A 21,777-nucleotide genomic window follows, 5' to 3' on the forward strand; every position below is an offset into this window, starting at 1 on the left:
CCACTAATTTGTAATGATGCCACCAGATTGTAAGGATGTATATATATATAACTATTATCAATATGTAGAGAGTTGGTAAAAAAGGAGCCACCTCTTTGTGAGGGCTTATTATATTGATGACACAACCAAGAGCTTGTAATGTTGCTTTGGTCTTTCTTCAGTATGTAGCGTGACTTGACTTGGAAAAGAATGGTAACATAGGTTTGACTTTAAAAAGAAACTGTAATAAGTTTATTGAGGTACAGAAGCTTGATGGTTTCAAATGTTTCAAACTCTCAGAGGTACAGATCTTCAAAGGTTACATTCATAACAGTTCCTAAATAGCTCTTAAGAGGTCTAATTCTTCTAACAAACAGGTCTGCTTTTCTGGGTACAGCACTGCTCTCTCTTTTTTCTCTCTCCCGGGTGTTCTGGATGTCTGCAGCTTGCTCCGTCCTTCACTTACACCTTCCCGGTGAGACGCCCATTCACCTTATCATTGGGACCACATCAAGTCACTTCTTTCCACAAATCCTGGTTGAGTGGATTTTCTTCTACCATACTTGTACAGCGCCACCCTTTCTGCTTTCATACAGTCACCACATACGGCAGAGATGCGGCCGTTTTTGAGCTCCCCCCACCATATGCGGCGACCACAGATTCTCCAGTCTGGCTCGGAAGTTTCAGCACCTGCCCTATAAGATGACACCCAGTGCATAAGACCACCCCCAACTTTTGAGAATATTTTCCTGGGTTAAAAAGTAGTCTTATATGCCAGAAAATACAGTATATTAAACTTTATCTGAATCATACCTAAACTTTACTTGCTAACAGAAAGCAGAGTCATTAAATTGGGGTGGATTGACCCCTCCTATCAGTCCCTCCCCAGTTCTATAGCTGCTACATTGGCGTGCATTTTTTAACTGTGATTTTTTAAACTTTTTTCTAATCTGATTTTTTAAATAACTGCTTCACTGGGGAGCTGTGTTTCCCCTTCCCAGGAGCTTGTGTCCCGCTTTGTGCTGATCAGTGACAGTAATAAAGTATTGTATTGTATTGAATTGAGAGGATAAGCCTGTAGAAGTATGATCTTCTTTAATACACCCAGCAGGCTTATTTGTATGCAAACAAAATGTAGCAACATCTAATTTTTTCATAGGGATCCTGCAGGCACAGTAAAAACAACCAAGAAGAACCTATTATTTGCGCCTCTGTTACATTGTATGACACATAGGCTATTTGATGGCAAATTTTATTTAATCACCAAAATGTTTATTTATGAGGCAACATGCAAACGCACGTTATGGTTCCCCTTTTCAAGAAATTTCCCAGTATTTTAGTTTAAGGTCTGTATTTTTTTTCAAACTGAGTTATTGTGTATATTAGAAAGCATGTAAATTGGGAACAGAAAAATCCTGAGATAGTGGTCAGTGATTTTAACAGCGATGAAAGAGAACTTCATTGAGTATACCATCTTAATTTGGCCTTCCAAAAAAATTGTCAACTTATTGGAAAGTAATTATACTGCAGAAGTCACATGTTTCCAAATTCTGGAATGCAGAACAATATGCTGGGGGATCTCTCTCTCTCTCTCTCTCTCTCTCTCTCTGTGTGTGTGTTCAATATTAAAGCCACCTTCTCAATAGGACACTAAATGAAGGATAAACTTTTTCTAAAGCATTGAATTGAATCTTGGATGCATTCTAAGGATATATTGGGCCTCTTCAACTCTGCCATATAAAATCCAGATTGTCTTCTTTGAACTGGATTATATGGCAGTGTAGAAGCATATAGTCCAGTTCAGTCAGATAATATGGATTATCTGCTTGGATAATTTGGATTATATGGTAGTGTTGAAGGGGTCTTGGACAGATAGTTCACAGGGAGTTTTGGTGAAATCTTAATAGTGTTTAGGTAGCTCACTCCTGCGGGAAGACAATATAAGGTCTGAATTATTGACACAATCTTATGAAGCATGAAATGACTCCATGACAAATATGAGGAGTATTTAAAAATGTTTAAGACTATCAACTCACCCGCCGCATGTGATACGGTTTTTGTCAACAAAGAACCTGAGCGGTCCTCATCATGGATGTTGTCATGGCCATCTTTGAATTGTCGTACCCACTTACGCACTTTGCTTTCACTCATAACAGTATCACCGTACACTTCACAAATCTGTCGATGGATTTCTGCTGCAGGCAGGTTCCTTGCTGACAAAAACCGTATCACTGAGCGAACCTCACATGCGGAGGGTGAGTCTTAAACATTTTTAAAGCACAGAACAGAACCGTACAGGTTAGCTACAGAGCGGAAACTGAGCACAATTGTTCCCGAGGCATGCCGGTACACGACGCACGCGCTTGTTGCAGTATGCGCTCGGACTACTAGTGTCTACAACAAAACGGACCTTACTTAAAAAATACCCCTCATATATCCAGAGAGCCTGAAATCAAAGCAGAATATTCAAAAACAATTGGTCTGGAACTATGGCCCTTTCTGTGTTATGCCTGTGTATGAAACCTATATACACTTACCAACCCACTTGCACTTTTGCTAAATTGAAAACTTATGTTTTACCTTTTATAGAGAGGTGCTTGGAAGATCATGAACTTGTTGTGCAAGTGGAATCCACAATGGGAAGTGAAAGTAAATTTTTATTCAGGAAGAATTATGCTAAATATGAATTTTTTAAGAACCCTGTGGTGAGTATTCAGTTATTTTGTAATATTTATTTATTTATTTATTTATTTGAAACATTTATATTCCGCCCTTCTCACCCTGAAGGGGACTCAGGGCGGAGCACAGCATATATATGGCAAACATTAAATGCCGGGACACAAATTCTTATATGCATACATAAACATTAAAAACATTTATCAAAATATTAAAATACACCATTTAAAACCGTCCTAGTTATCCACGTCAAATCTAATTGGCCTGGTAATCATATTTTGTGTGCCTAAAAAAATTCTACATGTTGCACAGTGTGCTGGTTTAAGATTATTCAAACTAATTTTAAAGACAGTTATTAGTATCATAGTCCTAATGTGAAAGATTCTGATTATGTAGAAGTAAAATAATTTCCAGCATTAACCTTGTAATAACAAGGAACTCCCATGTGATGATTTACAAAAGAAATATTTCCATGACAAATATGTCCTCTTTTCACGAGGAAGCTTTTAATCGTCTGCTTGCTTTTTAATCATCTGCTGGCATGGTGACACATGAAGAATGCAGCCTTGACTATGTGTACTTTGAATCAGTGTGGGTTATGGCTTTAGCTCAGTAGCTGAGCACGCTTTGTATGTAGGAGATGACAAGTTTGATCCTTGGTCACCAGTTAAGAACATCTCAAAAAGTCTAGGAATGAGATGGAACTATCAACTGTAACTTTCTTGAGAAGGCAGTTTCACATGCTCACTTGAACCTGAATTCAATTGTTAGTCCCAACTAGAGTTAACCCATTCAGAATGGCATGCCACTTCAGTGGGTTTAATGAAGACTAACAGTTGAATTTAAAATCAGATACTACAAAGTAAGTTGCGTGGTTTTCTTGATTGTATCGACGTGAATAGTGATTGCATTGTCTACCAGAAAGTCTGTTTTGTGTTTTGCATTGTTATTCATTTGTGTTAAACAGTTTTCTTAATCTAAGATTAGAAGATTGTATTTTATTAGTACAAAAGTAAGTTAATCATCATCATAATTTGTTACACCCCCCCCCCCCCCTCACAGATCAGGATCAGGCACAACATAATTAAAATACATGGGTAGATATGTAAGAGTTTTTCAAAATGATCTCCCAATTTCAAAGCAGTATATTTTATGACACGCTAATAAATAGCCTGTTTCCTCATATTTATGACTTGTTTGCAGGTGAGGGAGCATCATGCTAGATATATTTTTATGTTTTATAAAAATGTGTGAAAAACAAGAGGACTGACTGTCAAGTGTATCTGTCTTGATACACTTCAGGTTTTTCAGGATGAGGGCACTATATGGCAGAGTGGTGAAAAAAGACACATAAGATAAGAACCTCAGTTTAGTGCAGTGGTTCTCAATTGGCGGATCCCCAGGTGTTTTGGCCTACACCTCCTAGAAATCCCTGCCAGTTTACCTGCTGTTAAGATTTCTGGGAGTTAGATTTATTTATTTATTTATTTATTTATTTGCCCTATTTATATACCGCCCCTTTCAGTCCAGAGGCGACTCAGAGTGGTTCACAAATTGGCAACAATTTGATGCTTCAACAATTATAACAAGTAAAAACAGTCAAGAAATTCTGTTAAAAACAATAGCATATGATATAAAAATATATATAAATTGTACAAAGCCTTAAAACATTATCATGAGCGTCTCCATGTCAAATCGTTATTCCATTGCGTTATCAAGTAGTTCCATAATTCCATGTAGCTATGCCGTATTTGGGAAGGCCTGCTAAAATAGTCAGGTTTTCACCTTTTTTCGAAAAGTCAGGATTTTATACCTCTAGGCAGGGCGTTCCACAGTCAAGGGGCCACCACTAAGAAGGCTCTGTCTCTCGTCCCCGCCAAACACATCTGTGAAGAAGGTGGGAGCGAGAGCAGGGCCTCCCCAGAAGATCTTAACATCCTAGATGGTTCATAAGACCAAAACATCTGGGGACCCACAGGTTGGGAACCACTGATCTAGTGTCAGGGAACTGGTACTGATCTTTTTTATTGTTCTTGCAGCAAAGTTTGTAATGATTCCTTGTGAGCTGCTTTATGGGTTCATCTCGTGTTATTGCTAAATGTAAAAGTTTGCTGCCACCTTGATGAAGGCAATTGCACAGGTCATAAAATGCACTTATTCCCACTCTTGAAACGGTGTACTGTTTTGTGGTAATGACCTGGCCCCCATCATGTCATTGTACTTTTTAACACTGCATCAGCATCATGTTTACTTGATTGTGTTTTATTGATTTGGTATTTTTTAACTTGTTTACTCGTAATTTATTTATTATGTACTTTTGGCATCAAATGGCTACTATTTTTGTTGTGAGCCATTCCAAGTCCCCAGAGGAGAGATGAGATGGGATAAAGAAGTTGTTGTTATTGTTATTATTATTATTATTATTATTATTATTATTATTGTTATTATTATTATTATAATCATCATCATCATCATCATCATTATTATGGGAAGCCATAGAAAATAACTTTGATAATACTGCAGGAGTATATTAAAACATGGGTGCAGAATTTATAATTTCTTATATGTGGGACTGCAACAGCTATTAGCCTTAAGTAATATAATATATCTCCACAGATATTTTAAATGTCTGAAGAGGACTAAAATGTTTTTGTCTATTTCTTTCCCCTAACCTACATCCATTCCAAGAACTTTTTTCCAGAACAGATGGTTGCTTGGTGTCAGCAGTCAAATGGCTGTATTCCACAGTCACAACTCCTACAGGTATGCTAAAAATATGCTTGTAGTTTTATTCCTTGTTAAGCAAAAGAACTAATATGTGATCCAGCAGAAAAGTTTTGATAGCAAAACCACAAAATCATTTACCATAGCAATTTCCACTGCCAGATTTCCATGGTTTCTTGAACTGGGCATCCTGGACGATAGCTTCCTTACCCCTGCAATAGAGGATTTAGTTTGTATATTTACTGTTTCTGTTTTCTTGTCACAATGCATGGCAAATATAATTTCTTCTCAGGGTAACGACCATTAAATACTTTAGTGTTCATCTTTAATACTGTATGGCTCCCTGCCTCAAAATTGTAATGGAAGTCTATTGATTATCATCACAAATGCCCTCTTCAAAGGAACTTAATGAAAAAATGACACTTTTCTCAAAACCCATGGGCATCAACTTTATGTAGCATTTTTCTCAGAAAACTATTGGTCACCAACAGGAAAAATGCTATCTGGTGCAATAAGTGGATTGTAGCTCATTCACCCTTATTATAATTGTAGAATTCAGCATTTTTATTTATTTATTTACGACATTTATATGCCGTCCTTCTCACCCCGAAGAGGACTCAGAGTGGCTTACAAGATATACATACACACAATATACTATATTATTAGCATAGTACGATATCAGTATTATATATTACTATATTTTACTATGCCATTATATTTTAATATTATTAGTAATATTACATGTAATATAAAATATATAATTATAATATATTATTAGTAGTATTATATTGTATTACATTATTATATTATAAATATTATATGTATATACAATATATTATATTATATTATATTATACTATACTATTAGCATAGCTGTTGAGACAATAGCACAGGAGACAAGGTGGAACTGTCCCCTGGCCCCTTCTCTCTTCACTCTGGCCCAGAGCAGCAGTTGGTGCTGGGGGGAGGGGTCCCCAACTGATGACATATGCAGGAGACGAGATGGAACTGTCCCCTGACCCCATCTCTCTTCACTCTGGCCCTCACTCTTCACTCTGAATTTAATTTCCAACAGAATTTTTTAAACTCGAGTAGCTGTCCAGAAATACAAGGGTTCTTACATGTAAAAGAACTGGGGAGGAAATCGTGGAAGAAGCTGTATGTTTGTCTGAGGAGATCTGGATTGTATTGTTCTACAAAAGGTTCTTCAAAGGTAATTTCACTTAGGTTAGTTTAAATAATGTTATTTATTCCACATTGTTTAAAGAACTATAGCAGTCTTCTTATTTTTAATTTGTCTCTGTGATACTAAGTTATCCTCTAAAGCAGATCAAATGATTAGATTCAAAAGTAAATAAATCTAATTGTTAAAACGAGTGGGCTACATTTATCCAAACTGAAGCAGAATTCTGAAGCAGAATGGGCTTCACACATTTGTAAAAATAGGAGTGAGGGAATGCAGAAGTTTCACAGTGGACACAGCTGTGATTCTTCAGCCTCTGAAGTCTGAGGCCTTTTAGAAGCAACATTTCATAAAAGACATGAGTCACTAGAAAATACAGCAATGCTTAGTAAGATAGAAGGCAGTAGGAAAAGGGAAAGATCACATTCCACGTCAATAAACCAAATCAAGAAGGTCTTGACAAAACCTACAAGACAGAGTGACTAAGAACTTCATCAGATGGGTGGGGGGAAAACGGAGGGAACTGTCTTACTCTGTTCCCTACCATCTTCCTTCATTTTCTGGAATAGCCAGCCATCTCATATCCGTTCCTTGTCTTATACCCACTTTCTCCAGTTTGGAGTTGGATAAAATCCGACTCCTGAAGACGGACTTCTGGGACTGTTTCCATGCGCTGCGGAAACAACCCCAGGGAGTACCACCAGAAGTGTCCTTGTGTCATGCGATGGCCTCCATGTCTCCCGTGGGGCTCAGTTTCCAAAGTTCATGGAAATGGAGCCAGAAGTCCATCTAATGAAGTCCTTGGAGATTTCTCATTTATGGGGCTGCCATGAGTTGATGTCAATGGCAGTTAACAAAAACAACCTTTATTAAATTTGGAAAAGAGTAGAATATTTAGATCAGTTTGTTAAAATTGGAAAATATTGACTTATTATTACTGTGGCCCATTCTGGATAATTGGCACAATGATGAAAGTACAGAATCTGGAATTGAGAAAGCTTTTGGTTTGTATTATTGCCCTCTTGTGGTTGCATTTTTTTTAACTTTCAGAGAATGTAGAAATTGAAAAGTCTTTGTATTTTAACTTGTTGCAACTATTTATACAGGAACCAAGGCATCTGCAGTTGTTAGCTGACCTTGAAGATAGCAATATTTTCTCGTTGGTAGCAGGGAAGAAACTGTACAGTGCTCCAACAGATTATGGATTTTGTATAAAGGTAATTTTTATTTTTCCCTTTTGAAAAGAAGGCAGTTTATGCTCAAAATTACTGTAATTCATAATGTTAAAAATTTAATTGTTATAGTAATACAAAGTGTTCCAGTTGTGAGAGGCCCTGCTCACGATCCCTCCTGCGTCGCAAGCGCGTTTGGTAGGGACGAGGGACAGGGCCTTCTCTGTGGTAGCCCCCTGACTCTGGAACTCTCTCCCCAAGGACATCAGACAAGCCCCAACGTTGGCAGTCTTTAGGAAGAGCTTGAAGACCTGGCTGTTTCAGTGTGCCTTTCCAGAATAGGAAACTCCCAGCATCATGTCCCAAATGCACTTTACTAGAGATTTAAGATTGTCTGCACACAGCACCTACCCTAAAATCCTTACATTTTACCTGTCATGTCCAGCACTTTTAATTTTTATTCATTACATTTGGCCCGGCCCTAGTTTTAACTGTGTCACGATGTTATTGTTTAATGTTTTATTGTTATTGCTTAATGTTTATTGGTTTGCTTGAGTTTTATTGTGTATTTGTTATGCTGTTGTTTTATTGAAGGCCTTAGCCTTTGTAAGCCGCACCGAGTCCTTCGGGAGATGTTAGCGGGGTACAAATAAAGTTAATAATAATAATAATAATAATAATAATAATAATAATAATAATTGTGTTCTGCACGTTCACTTTGTCAGTCCCAGACAAAATAAACAGAATGATTATATTTAAATTTATTCTATCCTATTTTCATCATCATCATCATCACCTTGTTGCCCTGCTTTCCCTAGTTTGGGACTCAAGACATGTTACAAGAGTTTTGTTTCTTTAAAAACATAGTTAAAAATTTTAAAAATAGAAAAGCTAAAAAGTGATTAAGTTATCAATAGTTAAAAACATGAACCATTTAAAAAACCAAGAGCATAACAATAGAAAATCTTGCACATTGTATAAGGCCCATTCTGCCTAAACCATCAGGCCTCAGAGGCATATCATGAGAGAAAACTCACCCCAAGAACACAGGAGGAAGGAAGACCATTGAGCAGTGGGGTGGGCACAACACCAATAGTATTCCTAATCTTTCTTTGACACCAGTCTAGGTACACAGAGAGACCTGCAGGACAAAGCACATGGCAAGAGGGATAGAATCTCAATAAGCCACTTCAACTCACTGTCTCCATTCCTCAGGTCCTCTCATTTCAGAGGACATTGTTTCCTGTGATAGACTCATCGTACACACATTCAGGCAGAGACCCCAGGTTCCATGTCAGATCAGAGTGGTCATTTAATCCCATTTGTATTTTAATTATGTATTGCGATGGAGAAGGATGTCTCCTTTTTAAGGGTGATTATTTGGATCAGGCCACATTTCCCAAACCTGCCTCTCTAGTATTGTATCATGTTGTAATGCAGGGTTTTCATGTTTCCTGGGGGTAAATTTTAGCTGAAGAGCTTCAAGGTTTAATTAGAATTGAACATTTTCAAGATGTTGTGTTTATATCCAAAAATTACAGGTGGTAGTTCTTAATGGAGTTAGCAGGGAAGTCTTTCAAATTTTGCCTCCATTATCGAGGACTTCCTACTTTAAGGGAGAGCTTATGATACCAGCTGTTTTTCAGCCACTGTGTCCATTCTGCAATATACGAGGGGTGTTTTTTAAGTAAGGTCCGTCTGAACATAAGTACACAACGAAAGTTTATTTCAAAAAAGTAAATTTATTTTCAGAAAGTACATACGTTGTTCTATTTTTCGACATAGTTGCCAAGTTTGTTCAAACACGTAACATACCTCTGAATTAATTTTAAAATACCCTCTTCACGAATCCTCGCTTCAACTGAAGCTACCAAATCGTCTGTAATCAAAGAAGGGCGACCGGAGAGGTCCTCATCATGGACGTTGTCACGGCCATCTTTGAATTGTGGTACCCACTTACGCACTTTGCTTTCACTCATAAAAGTATCACCGTACACTTCACAAATCTGTCGATGAATTTCTGCAGCAGGCAGGTTCCTTGCTGACAAAAACCATATCACTGAGCGAACTTCACATGTGGAGGGTGAGTTGATAGTCTTAAACATTTTTAAAGCACAGAACAGAACTGTACAGGTTAGCTACAGAGCGGAAACTGAGCACAGTTGTTCACGAGGCATGCCGGTACACGACACACACGCTCGTTGCGGTATGCGCGCGAACTACTAGTGTCTACAACAAAACGGACCCCTTGTATTTGTCTTGCCTATCTACTGTATTTACTGAAGTGTAATGTGCCATCAAATGTAATGTGCACCTTTGTTTTGAAGGTGTGCATTACAAAAAAACCAACAAACAAAACAAAAACAAACAAACAAACAGGCTCTCCTGCCAAATGTAATGCAAGGGAGTGGTGGCTGCAATGAGGCTGGTGGAAAGCCATGCTTCTCTGTTAGACCTGGTAGGAAATCGATGATGATAGTAATAATAATAATAATCATCATCATCATCATCATCATCATCTTTATTTAAACCCCTCCACCATCTCCCCAAAGGGGACTTGGGGCGGCTAACATGAGGCCAAGCCCAAAAATAATACAGCAAAATAAAATACAACACAGCAGAAAGATTATGTCACAACAAAATACATAAAATAGCAAAATAAAATAAATAGTGCAACATAATATAATAAAAGTCAAACACAAAGGGCGGGCCAAATGCACAGGATAAAATGTTAAAACCTTAGATGAGATAGGGATAGAAGAAGTGTATTTGTGAGGGAGGAGCCCAAGAAGGAGGAGCAGTGGGGTTTGGCCTTCATTAAGGACAGGGGAAAGTGCATCATGAGGACAACTGTAGATGAAAACAAAGCAAAATGGGTTAAATCATCACCTAAATCTGCCTGCACTGTTGGGGATATAGGAGGGCGAGGCAGCAGTGGCCACAAAAAGACTGGTGGGAAGCCATGCCCCTCTATCTGGCCTTTCCACCAACCATTTCATTACTACCATCAGTTTCCCACCAGCCTTTTCATGTCCACTGCTGTCTCTTTCTCCTCTGTCCCCATTTAGGATCACTTGCCCAACAGGTCAGGCAGATTTAGGTGTGCCATTGAATCTAATGCGCACCTTAATTTTAGTGATGTGATAAAGAAAGGTGGGCATTCGACTTGAGTAAATATGGTACTTTATTGAGGTGGCTGGAAGTCTTTTAGAAATAACATAAACACTTTAACTGCTCATTTTAGTGGTGTGATAAAGAAAGGTGGGCATTCGACTTGAGTAAATATGGTACTTATTGGGGTGGCTGGAAGTCTTTTAGAAATAACATGAACACTTTAACTGCTATATAAATTAATGAGTATATCATACGCTATTGGTATCTTGTATTTGCTATGAGAGGTTGTCTTGTAATGTCTTTGATTTGCAGCCCAAAAAAGCAAGAAATGAAACTAAAGAGTTACGGTTGCTGTGTGCCGAGGATGAGCAAAGCAGAACATGCTGGATGACAGCCTTTAGGCTTCTAAAGGTATTGTTTTCCCTTCCGTTTTGGGGCAAATTTCCATAAGAAGGCCACTGCAAGGCTTGAGGATAGACTTCATTTTTATGAATGTTGTGTCTATTGCAGTCAGTTTATGCTTGTGAGTTTTGTGCATGCAATTGCTTTCCTTTTCAATGAGAATGGTCTTGGGGGTTACATTGGAAGAAGGGTGGGCTGTAATATAAATAAATAATATAACTAAGTAAATAAACCAATAAATAAATACAATAAATCACAGTATTCTTTTTGACAGTTTACTAGAGAACACCATAAAATCCAGTGATCAACAGCAAATAGTTCTCACTGGCCACATACTATATTATATGTAGTACTTGGGGAAAAGATAATCATATTCTTTGTATAAACATGATTGTGTCATGGAAAGTAAGTAAATTAGCTCTTTAAAGCTGGTAGGTAAAATCTATAAAATCTTTGCACTATTAAGCAGCTGCCTGATTTCTTTTTTTTCTCTCTCTCTCTCTCCCTGCTCCAATCCTCAGTATGGGATGTTGCTGTACCAGAACTACATAATTCCTCAACAAAGGAAAGCTCTGCATCCACACTTTACCACTCCCATAGTGAGTTCATTGTTTTCAAATATAGAATATTTTCACTTACATACTACAGTTTAGACAAGAGATTTCTACCTGGTAGGCAGTGACTTTAAGTCATTAAATAAAGGATCAAGGGGAGGGAGGGTGAAAAAAGATGAGATGATGAGATTGTATTAAGAGGACTTCATACATTTTCCCTTCTGCACTGGAATTGCTTTGGAAATACGTAAGTCTGGCCAATCAGACTTGTAGATGAAGCTTATGCTTATCTTCCAATGAGCAATCCCTTTTTTATAACCATATGGCATACCATATGGTAAAGCATACATCATGTATCTATATATGACTTGTCTATCATTTGGTACAACACACAATCTGTTTTCTGACATGTGAAAATGTATATTTATTTTGGTATGTGCTATGTGAAGAGAAGGAAAGGAAAGGAAAAAAGATGCATCTTTTCTATTGGTAATTCTTCTAGGTGTAACACTTTCTATAACTGAAAATACAGCAATACCTTGACTTAAGAGCTTAATTCATTCCTTGACTGAACTCTTAACTCAAAACACTGTTATCTCAAAGCAAATTTTCCTACAATTAATCCATTCTACACCGAAACCCCTCCCCCATCTTTTTGGTATGTGTTTTAAATAAGAAAATGTACTATATAAATAACAAATAATGTATGCATGCACATTCACATGTAACAATAAAAAGGAAAACTCAACTTTATTTATTTATGTTGAGATTAACTTCACAATTCAGCAGCAGATCAGTTGCACAACTTCAGCGCTTTCCAGTAGCTTCTTCCTGCACAGTATTTTCAGTCAACTGCTCCCATAGCCTGCAGTCACTCTGGAACCTTTTACATACACTTGAGCACATGCCCGGCCATTGTCAGTTTTACTATTGTCTTTCCCCCAGTCTAGATGACATTACAAACTTACCACAGCATACAGTTATATCTTGTCTTTGCAGACAGGTTCTTTTAATTACATATAGCCTTCGACGAACAACATCACAGCACAAGGAGAAATATACACTGTACATGACTTCCTTATATACAATTCATTTACACATAGCAATCACCGATTGGTTCCCAACTCATTGACTCAACTCAAACACTGGATTGCATCATTCACAATCGCCTGGACTAGGCCAGAACACATTCCCCAAATGAAGTTCTATATACAGTTAATGCATGACTCAGCATTCCCAACAGAAGCCCATTAGCAGTGCATGACTCAGCTATATTACATTACAATACATTGTAAAACCTGACAATTTATTTATTTATTTAGTACATTTGTACCCCGTCTTCTCACCCCTGGGGGGGGGGGGACTCGTGGCGACTTCACAACAAGCAGTCATTTAAGTACTAACCACAGTCATAGACACATTTAAAACAGATCATTAAAATGCATTAAAACATTTGATTAAAATCACACCAGTTTAAAAATCATTGTCTGGGACAGTCCATTGTCATACATATCACATTGAGTCTTATCCCAATTGCAGCTGCTACTGTTTAAAATGGTAGAAGCACAAAGTTGTGGCAAGGAAGCCCATTTGAGGCAACAAAATGTGTGTTGGCCAATGTAACAGCAAGGTAAAACTTTCACATTCACACAGAACAATAAAAAGAAAGATGAAATGGTAGAAGCACAAAGTTGTGGCAAGGAAGCCCATTTGAGGCAACAAAATGTGTGTTGGCCAGTGTAACAGCAAGGTAAAACCTTCACATTCACACAGAACAATAAAAAGAAAGATGAAATGGTAGAAGCACAAAGTTGTGGCAAGGAAGCACAAAGCACAAAGTGAAGAGGCAGAAGCATCGTTTTCTTCATACTGTACTCTTCCCTCTCTTCATGAAGCCAAACATATCAGGAATAAAAACCACCAAAAAAATCAACTAACCTAAAGATAAGAGCAAAGTGGACAGTAAACTCCCAAAATAGACAAGAGCTGTTGTACTCTTGCGCTAGCGTTTCCTTTGGTGCTAGCTCTTAAATCAAAATGCTGCTCTTATGTCAAAGAGGTGGGCTGAGCAACACCTCTTAACCCAAAATGCTCTTAAGTTGGGGCACTTTTAATTAGAGGTTCCACTGTAATAAGAAATAAGATTGTTTGATTTATACCTTGCTTCAGATTATAAGGCTATCGTGCCATGTATGATTACCTCTCTCTTTTACAGTAAACCATATACGTTTATACTTATCCCATCTAGCATTTTATCTCTCCTTATAACATTTGCAAATAACTCTTATCACCATAGCAAACAATATCGGCGATAACAAACAACCTTGTCTTATTCCTCTTGTCACTCGCTGCAGCAACTTCATCACCATCTATTTTTGTGTATATGTAGTGACGTAGTTGTGCATGTTGCAGTTCCTGACAAAAGAAATTCTTTTCCTTTTCCTGTTGCTGAGCTCCAGAGACAGAGGAAGCCCCCTCCAACCAAGTCAGTAACTCAGGAGAAGCCTTGTCTCCTCAGAACAAGCGTTAAAGCATAACGCAAGCACAAAAATACATTTTCTTCAAATAAAATGCTGTTTTCTGCACACACAAAAATCACATTCCAATTTTTTAGGCTTCTTGTTTGGGCGCTGCATGCAGCTGTGGACAAGTCTACATAGGGACCACCAAACACAGCGCCCAAACAAGAATCCAGGAACATGAAAGGCACTGCAGACTACTCCAACCAGAGAAATCAGCCATAGCAGAGCACCTGATGAACCAACCTGGACACAGCATTTTATTTGAGAACACAAAAATGCTCGACCACTCCCACAACCACCATGTCAGACTACACAGAGAAGCCATTGAAATCCACAAACATGCGGACAATTTCCACAGAAAGGAAGAAACCATGAAAATGAACAAAATCTGGCTACCAGTATTAAAAAATTCTAAAATTGCAACAGCAAAACAGCAGGGAGAAAAACAGGCAGGGACATCTAATCACCTTTCAAGAAGAGTTTGCTCCAGGCATTGTCAGCCCATTGTATGCTAATCAAGGTGGTCAGTGGAAAGATTCACACCCAGCCCAACTTACAAAAGCCCCTTTGTCTCACCCTGGCCATTCCACAGATATATAAACCCCATTTTCCCATTTCCAGCAGACCTCACCTCTGAGGATGCTTGCCATAGATGCAGGCGAAACGTCAGGAGAAATGCCTCTAGAACATGGCCATATAGCCCGAAAAAAACCACAAGAACTGAGTGATTCCAGCCATGAAAGCCTTCGACAATACAAAAAAGTTATTAGCACTATATCAACCTGTATAAAAGATTAGTCTTAAAATGTAAATAGAAGAGTTGAAGAAACATTTAAATGCAATGTAATTACATAATAACCAATTGTTTCTTTAAAACAAATCCTGCCAGAGAAGCGTGTCCGAAAATTCCTTAGTAGCAATGGATTTTTCCGGACAAATAGGAAGAGTTATTGAAAATCCCGCAGAAGCACAGAATGCAGCCTTAGAAGAAGGACATGCTTGGAGGGTAAGTCAGCTTCTCCTATTTACTTTTCAATTAGCCCTTAGTATGACCTGAAGAGGTTTTATTGTAGTATCATCATGTCTGGTTACTACTACTGACTGAAAATGTCCACATGAACTGAAGCTTAGATAACATTAACATTTGACATATCCATACTAGAGTGACATGGTTTCTCATAATGTTTGAATTAATTGAAGATTGCTCATAATTCAAGGCATGGCTGGAGGTTGGAGATATAATTTCCATATGAGCAACGTGGATGATGCCGGTGTTTTAATTTTCATTTGCCATTTAAGAATGGGTTTTCTCATATCTATCTATCTGTCTATCTATCTTTGTTTATATATATGTGTGTAGCAGTCCCTGGGTTACAAAATCTGACTTACAAATGATTCGTAGTTTTGAACACAGGAAGAGAGAGAAATCTACCCCTAGGAAGGGAAACTCACTCTTATAAAAATTACCATGGGAAAAGTGCCTACTCTCAAGCTCTATCACCAGTCCTTGTTTCCACGACAAGCCAAATTTTCCTCAATTCAATTGTTACAAGGACAGAAAGTGAGATGAAATCCTCTGAATCCACAGACAGCAAAACAAACAGCACAGGGGTGTTAAGTGTTCCTGTGCCATCCAAAACACACACTCACTCTCTCTATATAAAGATGTTTTGTATATATTTCAGATTTCAATATTAATGTCAAAAATATGTAGTATGATTTCACATTGAATTTGTGCTACATTAGAACAGCAAAGACAAATATCAATTAAGTTAAAAATTAATTAAAAGAAACATTAAATATTAAATAACCAAAAAATAAAATAAGGTGTAAAAACTAAACTGATCTGGGAATCTGCTATTGCAACACATCCAATGAAGTGGTTTAAAACCAGTATAAAAAACTATATATATATATTAGGCTTGGTTGATCCAGCTCATTAATTTCTTATTTCGTTAAGAAATCGTAAATAAAATACCTTTAGAAGCGATATCGATGCGTTTTGGGAACCAGGAAGTGTTTTTGCCATATCGAAGCCGCATCCGCCATCTTCCTTACAACTTCCACCAGTAAATCGTAAATGCTGGGGGCGTGGCCTTCGGGAACAGCTGTTCATATCCACGCTCACCTCCTTCCTCTTGGCATCGGCGGCTTTGCGAGGTGGGCTTTGCGAGGTGGGCGTGGCTACGCCCAGCTCTTCCGCATCGCCGCTTGTCGCCAGGGAGGTAGCCATGCCCATCTCACAAAGCCCACCTTGCAAAGCCGCTGATGCAAAGAGGAAAGAGGTGGGCGTGGGTAAGAACAGCTGTTCCTGAAGGCCACGCCCCCAGTGACCTCCAAGGAGAGCTGTGCTTGGCCACGCCCACCTCTTCCTTCTGCATGACAGCTTGCTAGGGAAGGAAAACTGAGAGATTTTAAAACTAATCTCGCAGTTTCCCTTCCCTGGGTAGGTGACTGTAAACGGCGATGGGTGGCAGGGGAATGAGGTGGGCGTGGCTACGCCCAGCTCTTCCTGAAGGCTACGCCCCCAGTGGCCGTCAAGAAGAGCTGGGGGTAGCCACGCCCACCTCATTCCCCTGCCACCCATCGCCGTTCGCAGTCACCCACCCAGGGAAGGGAAACCGCGAGATTTTAAAACTAATCTCGCAGTTTCCCTTCCCTGAGCGACTGCAAACGGCGATGGGTGGCAGGGGATTGAGGTGGGCGTAGCTACGCCCAGCTCTTTCTGATGGCCACTGGGGGAAACCGTATCGCCGCTTGTTGCCAGGGAGGCCAGGGGGAAACTGCAAGATTTTAAACTAACAGGGGGGAGGGCACCTTCTATTAATGAAATAAAAGAAGCTATTCAGATTTTTGCTATTTCCAATCTTTTTTTCAAGAAAATTTGAGAAATAATTTTAAAATTGAAACACCGAGTTTAGAACCATTTTTTTCTTGATCAACCAAGCCTTATATATATATATAGAGAGAGAGAGAGAGAGAGAGAGAGTGTGTTTTGGATATGGCTGTTCCAACATAAATACAAATTCAGCTTAAGAAAAAACCTACAGAAGCTATCTTGTTTGTAACTTGGGGACTGCCAATTTAGATACAGATATAGATGTATATGATATTTGGCCCTGTTTTTGTGCCAGAAGAGTAGGTGTGATATAGTAGCATTCCCGTTTAGCCATGGAAACTGTCTGGGTAAGCTTGGACAAATCACACAGCTTCAAAAATGTTTTGAAAACACACAAGAAACACTTTTCCTGCAGATCGTTTAGGGTAGAATATTTGATGACAGACAGAAACTGACCAGAAATCATGTAGTGAACTTCATGATTACTTGGAATTCACAGGAAGTTAGTGCTAAACATTTTTAAAACAAAAAATATTTAATTAGAGTACCCAATCTTGAAATTCATTTTTTCTTAGAATCAAAGCTTGAAATAATCAATAACTTCTTAGAATGTATGAAATACAGTATTAACAGTTTAACTGGTATTTTATATTGACTGCTATGTTCTGCAGAAACGCAGTACGAGGATGAATATTTTGGGGACCCAAAGTCCACTTCATCCTTCCACAGTGAGCACAGGTAAGAAGAATTACAATTCATGAGTAGATCTGAAGTTGTTTGATGCCCACACCTAAGAATACTTACAAATAGAAAAGATTCTCCCTGCAATTTTCTGACACAGCATACATATATTTTCTCCCTTTCTAGTAAATAATCATGGATCTTCATCTTCCAAAATATCAAGGATTCTATAACATATCTTATGAAATCAACTAAGTTTCCAAATATCAATAAACATGTCTTGTCGAAGGCTTTCATGTCTCTCCTAGTTTCCCCTCAAAGAATATTAAACTTTTATGTAATACTAGATACAACAGTATTCACTATTTAAGATGAGCCACTTCCCTAACGCATTTCCAATTCTTAGCTAAAACCATTGTAAGCGCTGATAAAAAGGTACAAGACATTTTGATGTTTATTATTCCTTGCACAGATGAATAGCAATAAAAGTTTACAGACATTGTTAATATGCTTGGATGTGATTTTATCTATTATATTCAATACCTGTTCTCCGAACTTTCCAACAGTGGAGTAGGACATTCCGTAATGGCTACAACTTCTTGCCTCTCAAATAGGCAAGGCCAACCAATCAGGTCTTTTGATCCAAGGAAGTACTACCCCGCCCCCCTCCATCCAGTCCTGTCTGCTCTGTGTCTGGTTTCTCATGCCTCTTGCCCATTTCTATATCTTTATGTTTTGAAAATATCTTGTTTTCACATTGTAGAAGACAATTCAGAAGGATAACTACAATGGCCCATGAGGTCTCTTCCAACTCTTTGATTCTATGATTCTATGATCCTCCAATGATATTTTTAACTGGAAGCACTGCTGCAAAGGCATGGCAAAATTGGTTCTGCAGAATGCATTGTTGTGCAGACAACTGGAGTGTTCCACTGATGAGTTTCCTGAGAGGGGAGTTGAAAAAATGTATTCTTAGTGGTTGTCATGCTGTGGACACTACACACATTCTACTATCATGCAGTTTCTATGAACAGGCCCGTGCAGACATGATCAATCCCCTACTAAGGAATTTACAAGCAAGTTCAGAAAAAAAATTACGTGAAGTAAATACAATACGTATGTGTTAACTGTTTATTTCTCTTTCAGGTATTCATAGGGCACAGCACTGGTTTCACGGCAGGATCTCTAGAGAGGAATCACACCGGATTATTAAACAGCAGGGCCTTGTGGATGGGTATGCATTTTCTCCTGGAGATGGGGAGAATTTCTTACTATGTCTTACAAGATCTTGGGCATGAGCATGATCTCAGTGTCCTTGTTCACATAGTCTTAAAAGCCTTCAGCATACCTATCCTTAGTGAAAAAACCACAATCTTCTTTTGCTGGTGTGTAGGAAAAGTGCCTTGTATCTATCCAGCTATACCCAACCCATTAGAGAAATATTATCTACAGTGGAGCTCAAAAGTAATTTATTACAAATAACAAACTTATCAATATATTCTTTTTATTGTAATGAAAGCACAACTACATTAATTACATAATAATAATAATAATAATAATCATCATCATCATCATCATCGTCATCATCATCTTTATTTATACCCCGCCACCATCTCCCCGATGGGGACTCGGGGCAGCTTACATGAGGCCAAGCCCAAACAACAAATTACAACAGAGTAAAACCGAAAATGCAAACCAAAAATGCAAACAATAAACAACAACATCATAATTACATAAAACATGTGAATACATAACAATATAAAATTACAATAAGCACAAACACAGTGACAATGGGCGGGCTACATGTAATAATTAAAAGAAAAACTAATTAAAAACTCGGGTGAGATACAAGAGAAGCAGGTTATTTGCGGAGGAGGGCTCATTATAGCAGGGGTTGTGGAATCAAGCTTTCCCACGAGTGGGGGGACACACACGTATACTCCAATGATGCAATATAACTGTTGTCATAATTGTTGGAATATGTTTAAGAAGAATTACATGGTTGCCTTCTTGCTGTTTTTTGTTCACTGTGCTAGTTATTTATGCTCTGGTTTGAGTATTGAAGCAATGGAATAGTCAGGCGGAGATGTGTTTTGTATTGCATATTAGAGGCTTTTAGTACACAGATTTTAGAATAGCAAAAAGTAACACTTTTAAATTGAAAATTAGACTTGTAACTAACTACTTGGGTTGAGGGGTTGGGCAGAGCAGCTAGGATTTACTTTGAAACCTTATGCACGCAAAGTATACATTTTCCAAGGATCATTTCCTTAGGGCTGAGGCATTATTTTTTCTTGGTCTGCCTTTGTAACTTTTTAAATTGTTATTGTTGCTGTTATAATATGCAATAGTTTCACAATTCTAAAGTATGGATTATTGTAATTGTGAATACTTTTAGGTTCTGATTTATGCTGATAATATAATCAAACAAAAAATAATTTTTTGAGAATATTTGTAGTAAATTTAATAAAAATCTTATAATTTTCCTCCCAAGGCTATTTCTTCTCCGGGATAGTCAAAGTAACCCAAAGGCATTTGTACTCACACTCTGTCATCATCAAAAAATCAAACATTTTCAGATTCTGCCGGTAAGTATAGCATTTTTTTAAAGCATTTGTTAAGAATTTCTCAGGAGTCTTTTCATTTCCATGTGTTTAGTTTTGGGGAAAAACTGACAAAAAATGTAAAGCACAATTCAAAATGATTTTTTCAGTACCATAGTTAACAGAAACACGAGAAAAGTACTGTACAAGCAGTCCCTCAGTTACAAACAGGGGTGAGACAACAGGAAGTGAGAGGAAATCTACCTCTAGGAAGGGAAATTCACTCCCAGAAAAGTTATCATGGGAAAAAGGTGCCTCCACTGAAGCTTTATCACCAATCTTTGTTTCTCCAACAACCAAAAAATTTCAAAATTCAATTGTGACAGGGATGGAAAATGAGATGGAGTCCTCTCAATAAGGGCATAGACAACAAAAGAAATGTTACAAGGGTGTTAACACTTCCCCGTGCTATCCAAAACACTAACTCTCTCTCTCTCTCTCATCTATATAAATAAAAATGGAATTGAACAAACAAATAAATAATAATTTATTTATAAATATAAATAACAATGGAATTGAACCAAACGTGGTATAATAGGACTCCCATGACGAACAGAAAACACTAGAAGGGTTTGGTGAACATTGACCTTGAGTTTGGGAGTTGTAGTTCACCTACATCCAGAGCACACTTTGGGCTCAAACAATGATGGATCTGGACCAAACTTGCCACAAATGTTCCATATGCCCAAATATGAACACAGATGGAGTTTGGGGAAAATAGTTGTAGTTACTGGGATTTATAGGTCACCTACAATCAAAGAGTGTCCTGAATCCCACAAACGACAGAATTAGGGCAAACTTCCCACACAGAACCCCCATGACCAACAGAAAATACTTAAGGCCATCCAGTCCAACTCCCTTCACTAGGGCAAGAAACCGTAATCAAAGCCCTCCTGACAAAGAGCCATCCAGCCATAGATATAAATAGATATATATATGATTGACACACACAGAGATATAATATCATAGATTTGAAAGGGAACCCTAAAGAAGGACAGTGATATGTTGCATATTCCAGAGTAGGCAAACCAGACACTCTCCACATCAACACTGACAAAGAAACAAGGAGAAATATAATTTACCTACAAGCATAAAGAAATTACATAGATTAGAAACCATTACTTTCTTTTCCAGCTCACGAGACTGGGCCACAGCAACGCATGGCAGGGGACAGCTAGTTTTATATATAACTGTTCTGACTTACATACTAATTCAAATTAAGAACAGACCTACAGAACCTATCTTGCCTGTCACCCCAGGACTTCCTGTAGTTATTCAAATTCTATATCTGAATTGGAATTTGTAAAGCATTGTTTATACCAGATTACT

At 38.0% G+C, this 21,777-nt stretch overlaps 1 protein-coding gene across 4 annotated transcripts in view; it reads left to right on the top strand.

Annotated features, from left to right (window-relative positions):
- Window positions 1-21,777, top strand: part of GRB10 (growth factor receptor bound protein 10) — a 126,791-nt gene that overhangs the window by 98,211 nt on the left and 6,803 nt on the right. For all 4 annotated transcript variants that reach the window (XM_060781515.2, XM_067470155.1, XM_067470154.1 and 1 more), the window contains 10 exons: window positions 2,569-2,684; window positions 5,344-5,418; window positions 6,454-6,591; window positions 7,668-7,778; window positions 11,160-11,258; window positions 11,771-11,848; window positions 15,215-15,331; window positions 17,836-17,902; window positions 18,992-19,079; window positions 20,340-20,433. In XM_060781515.2, the coding sequence (XP_060637498.2) occupies window positions 2,569-2,684; window positions 5,344-5,418; window positions 6,454-6,591; window positions 7,668-7,778; window positions 11,160-11,258; window positions 11,771-11,848; window positions 15,215-15,331; window positions 17,836-17,902; window positions 18,992-19,079; window positions 20,340-20,433 (983 nt within the window). The remainder of the gene's footprint in view (window positions 1-2,568; window positions 2,685-5,343; window positions 5,419-6,453; window positions 6,592-7,667; window positions 7,779-11,159; window positions 11,259-11,770; window positions 11,849-15,214; window positions 15,332-17,835; window positions 17,903-18,991; window positions 19,080-20,339; window positions 20,434-21,777) is intronic.

This window comes from Anolis sagrei, chromosome 6 (genome assembly GCF_037176765.1).
Source record: "Anolis sagrei isolate rAnoSag1 chromosome 6, rAnoSag1.mat, whole genome shotgun sequence".
NCBI lineage: Eukaryota > Metazoa > Chordata > Lepidosauria > Squamata > Dactyloidae > Anolis > Anolis sagrei.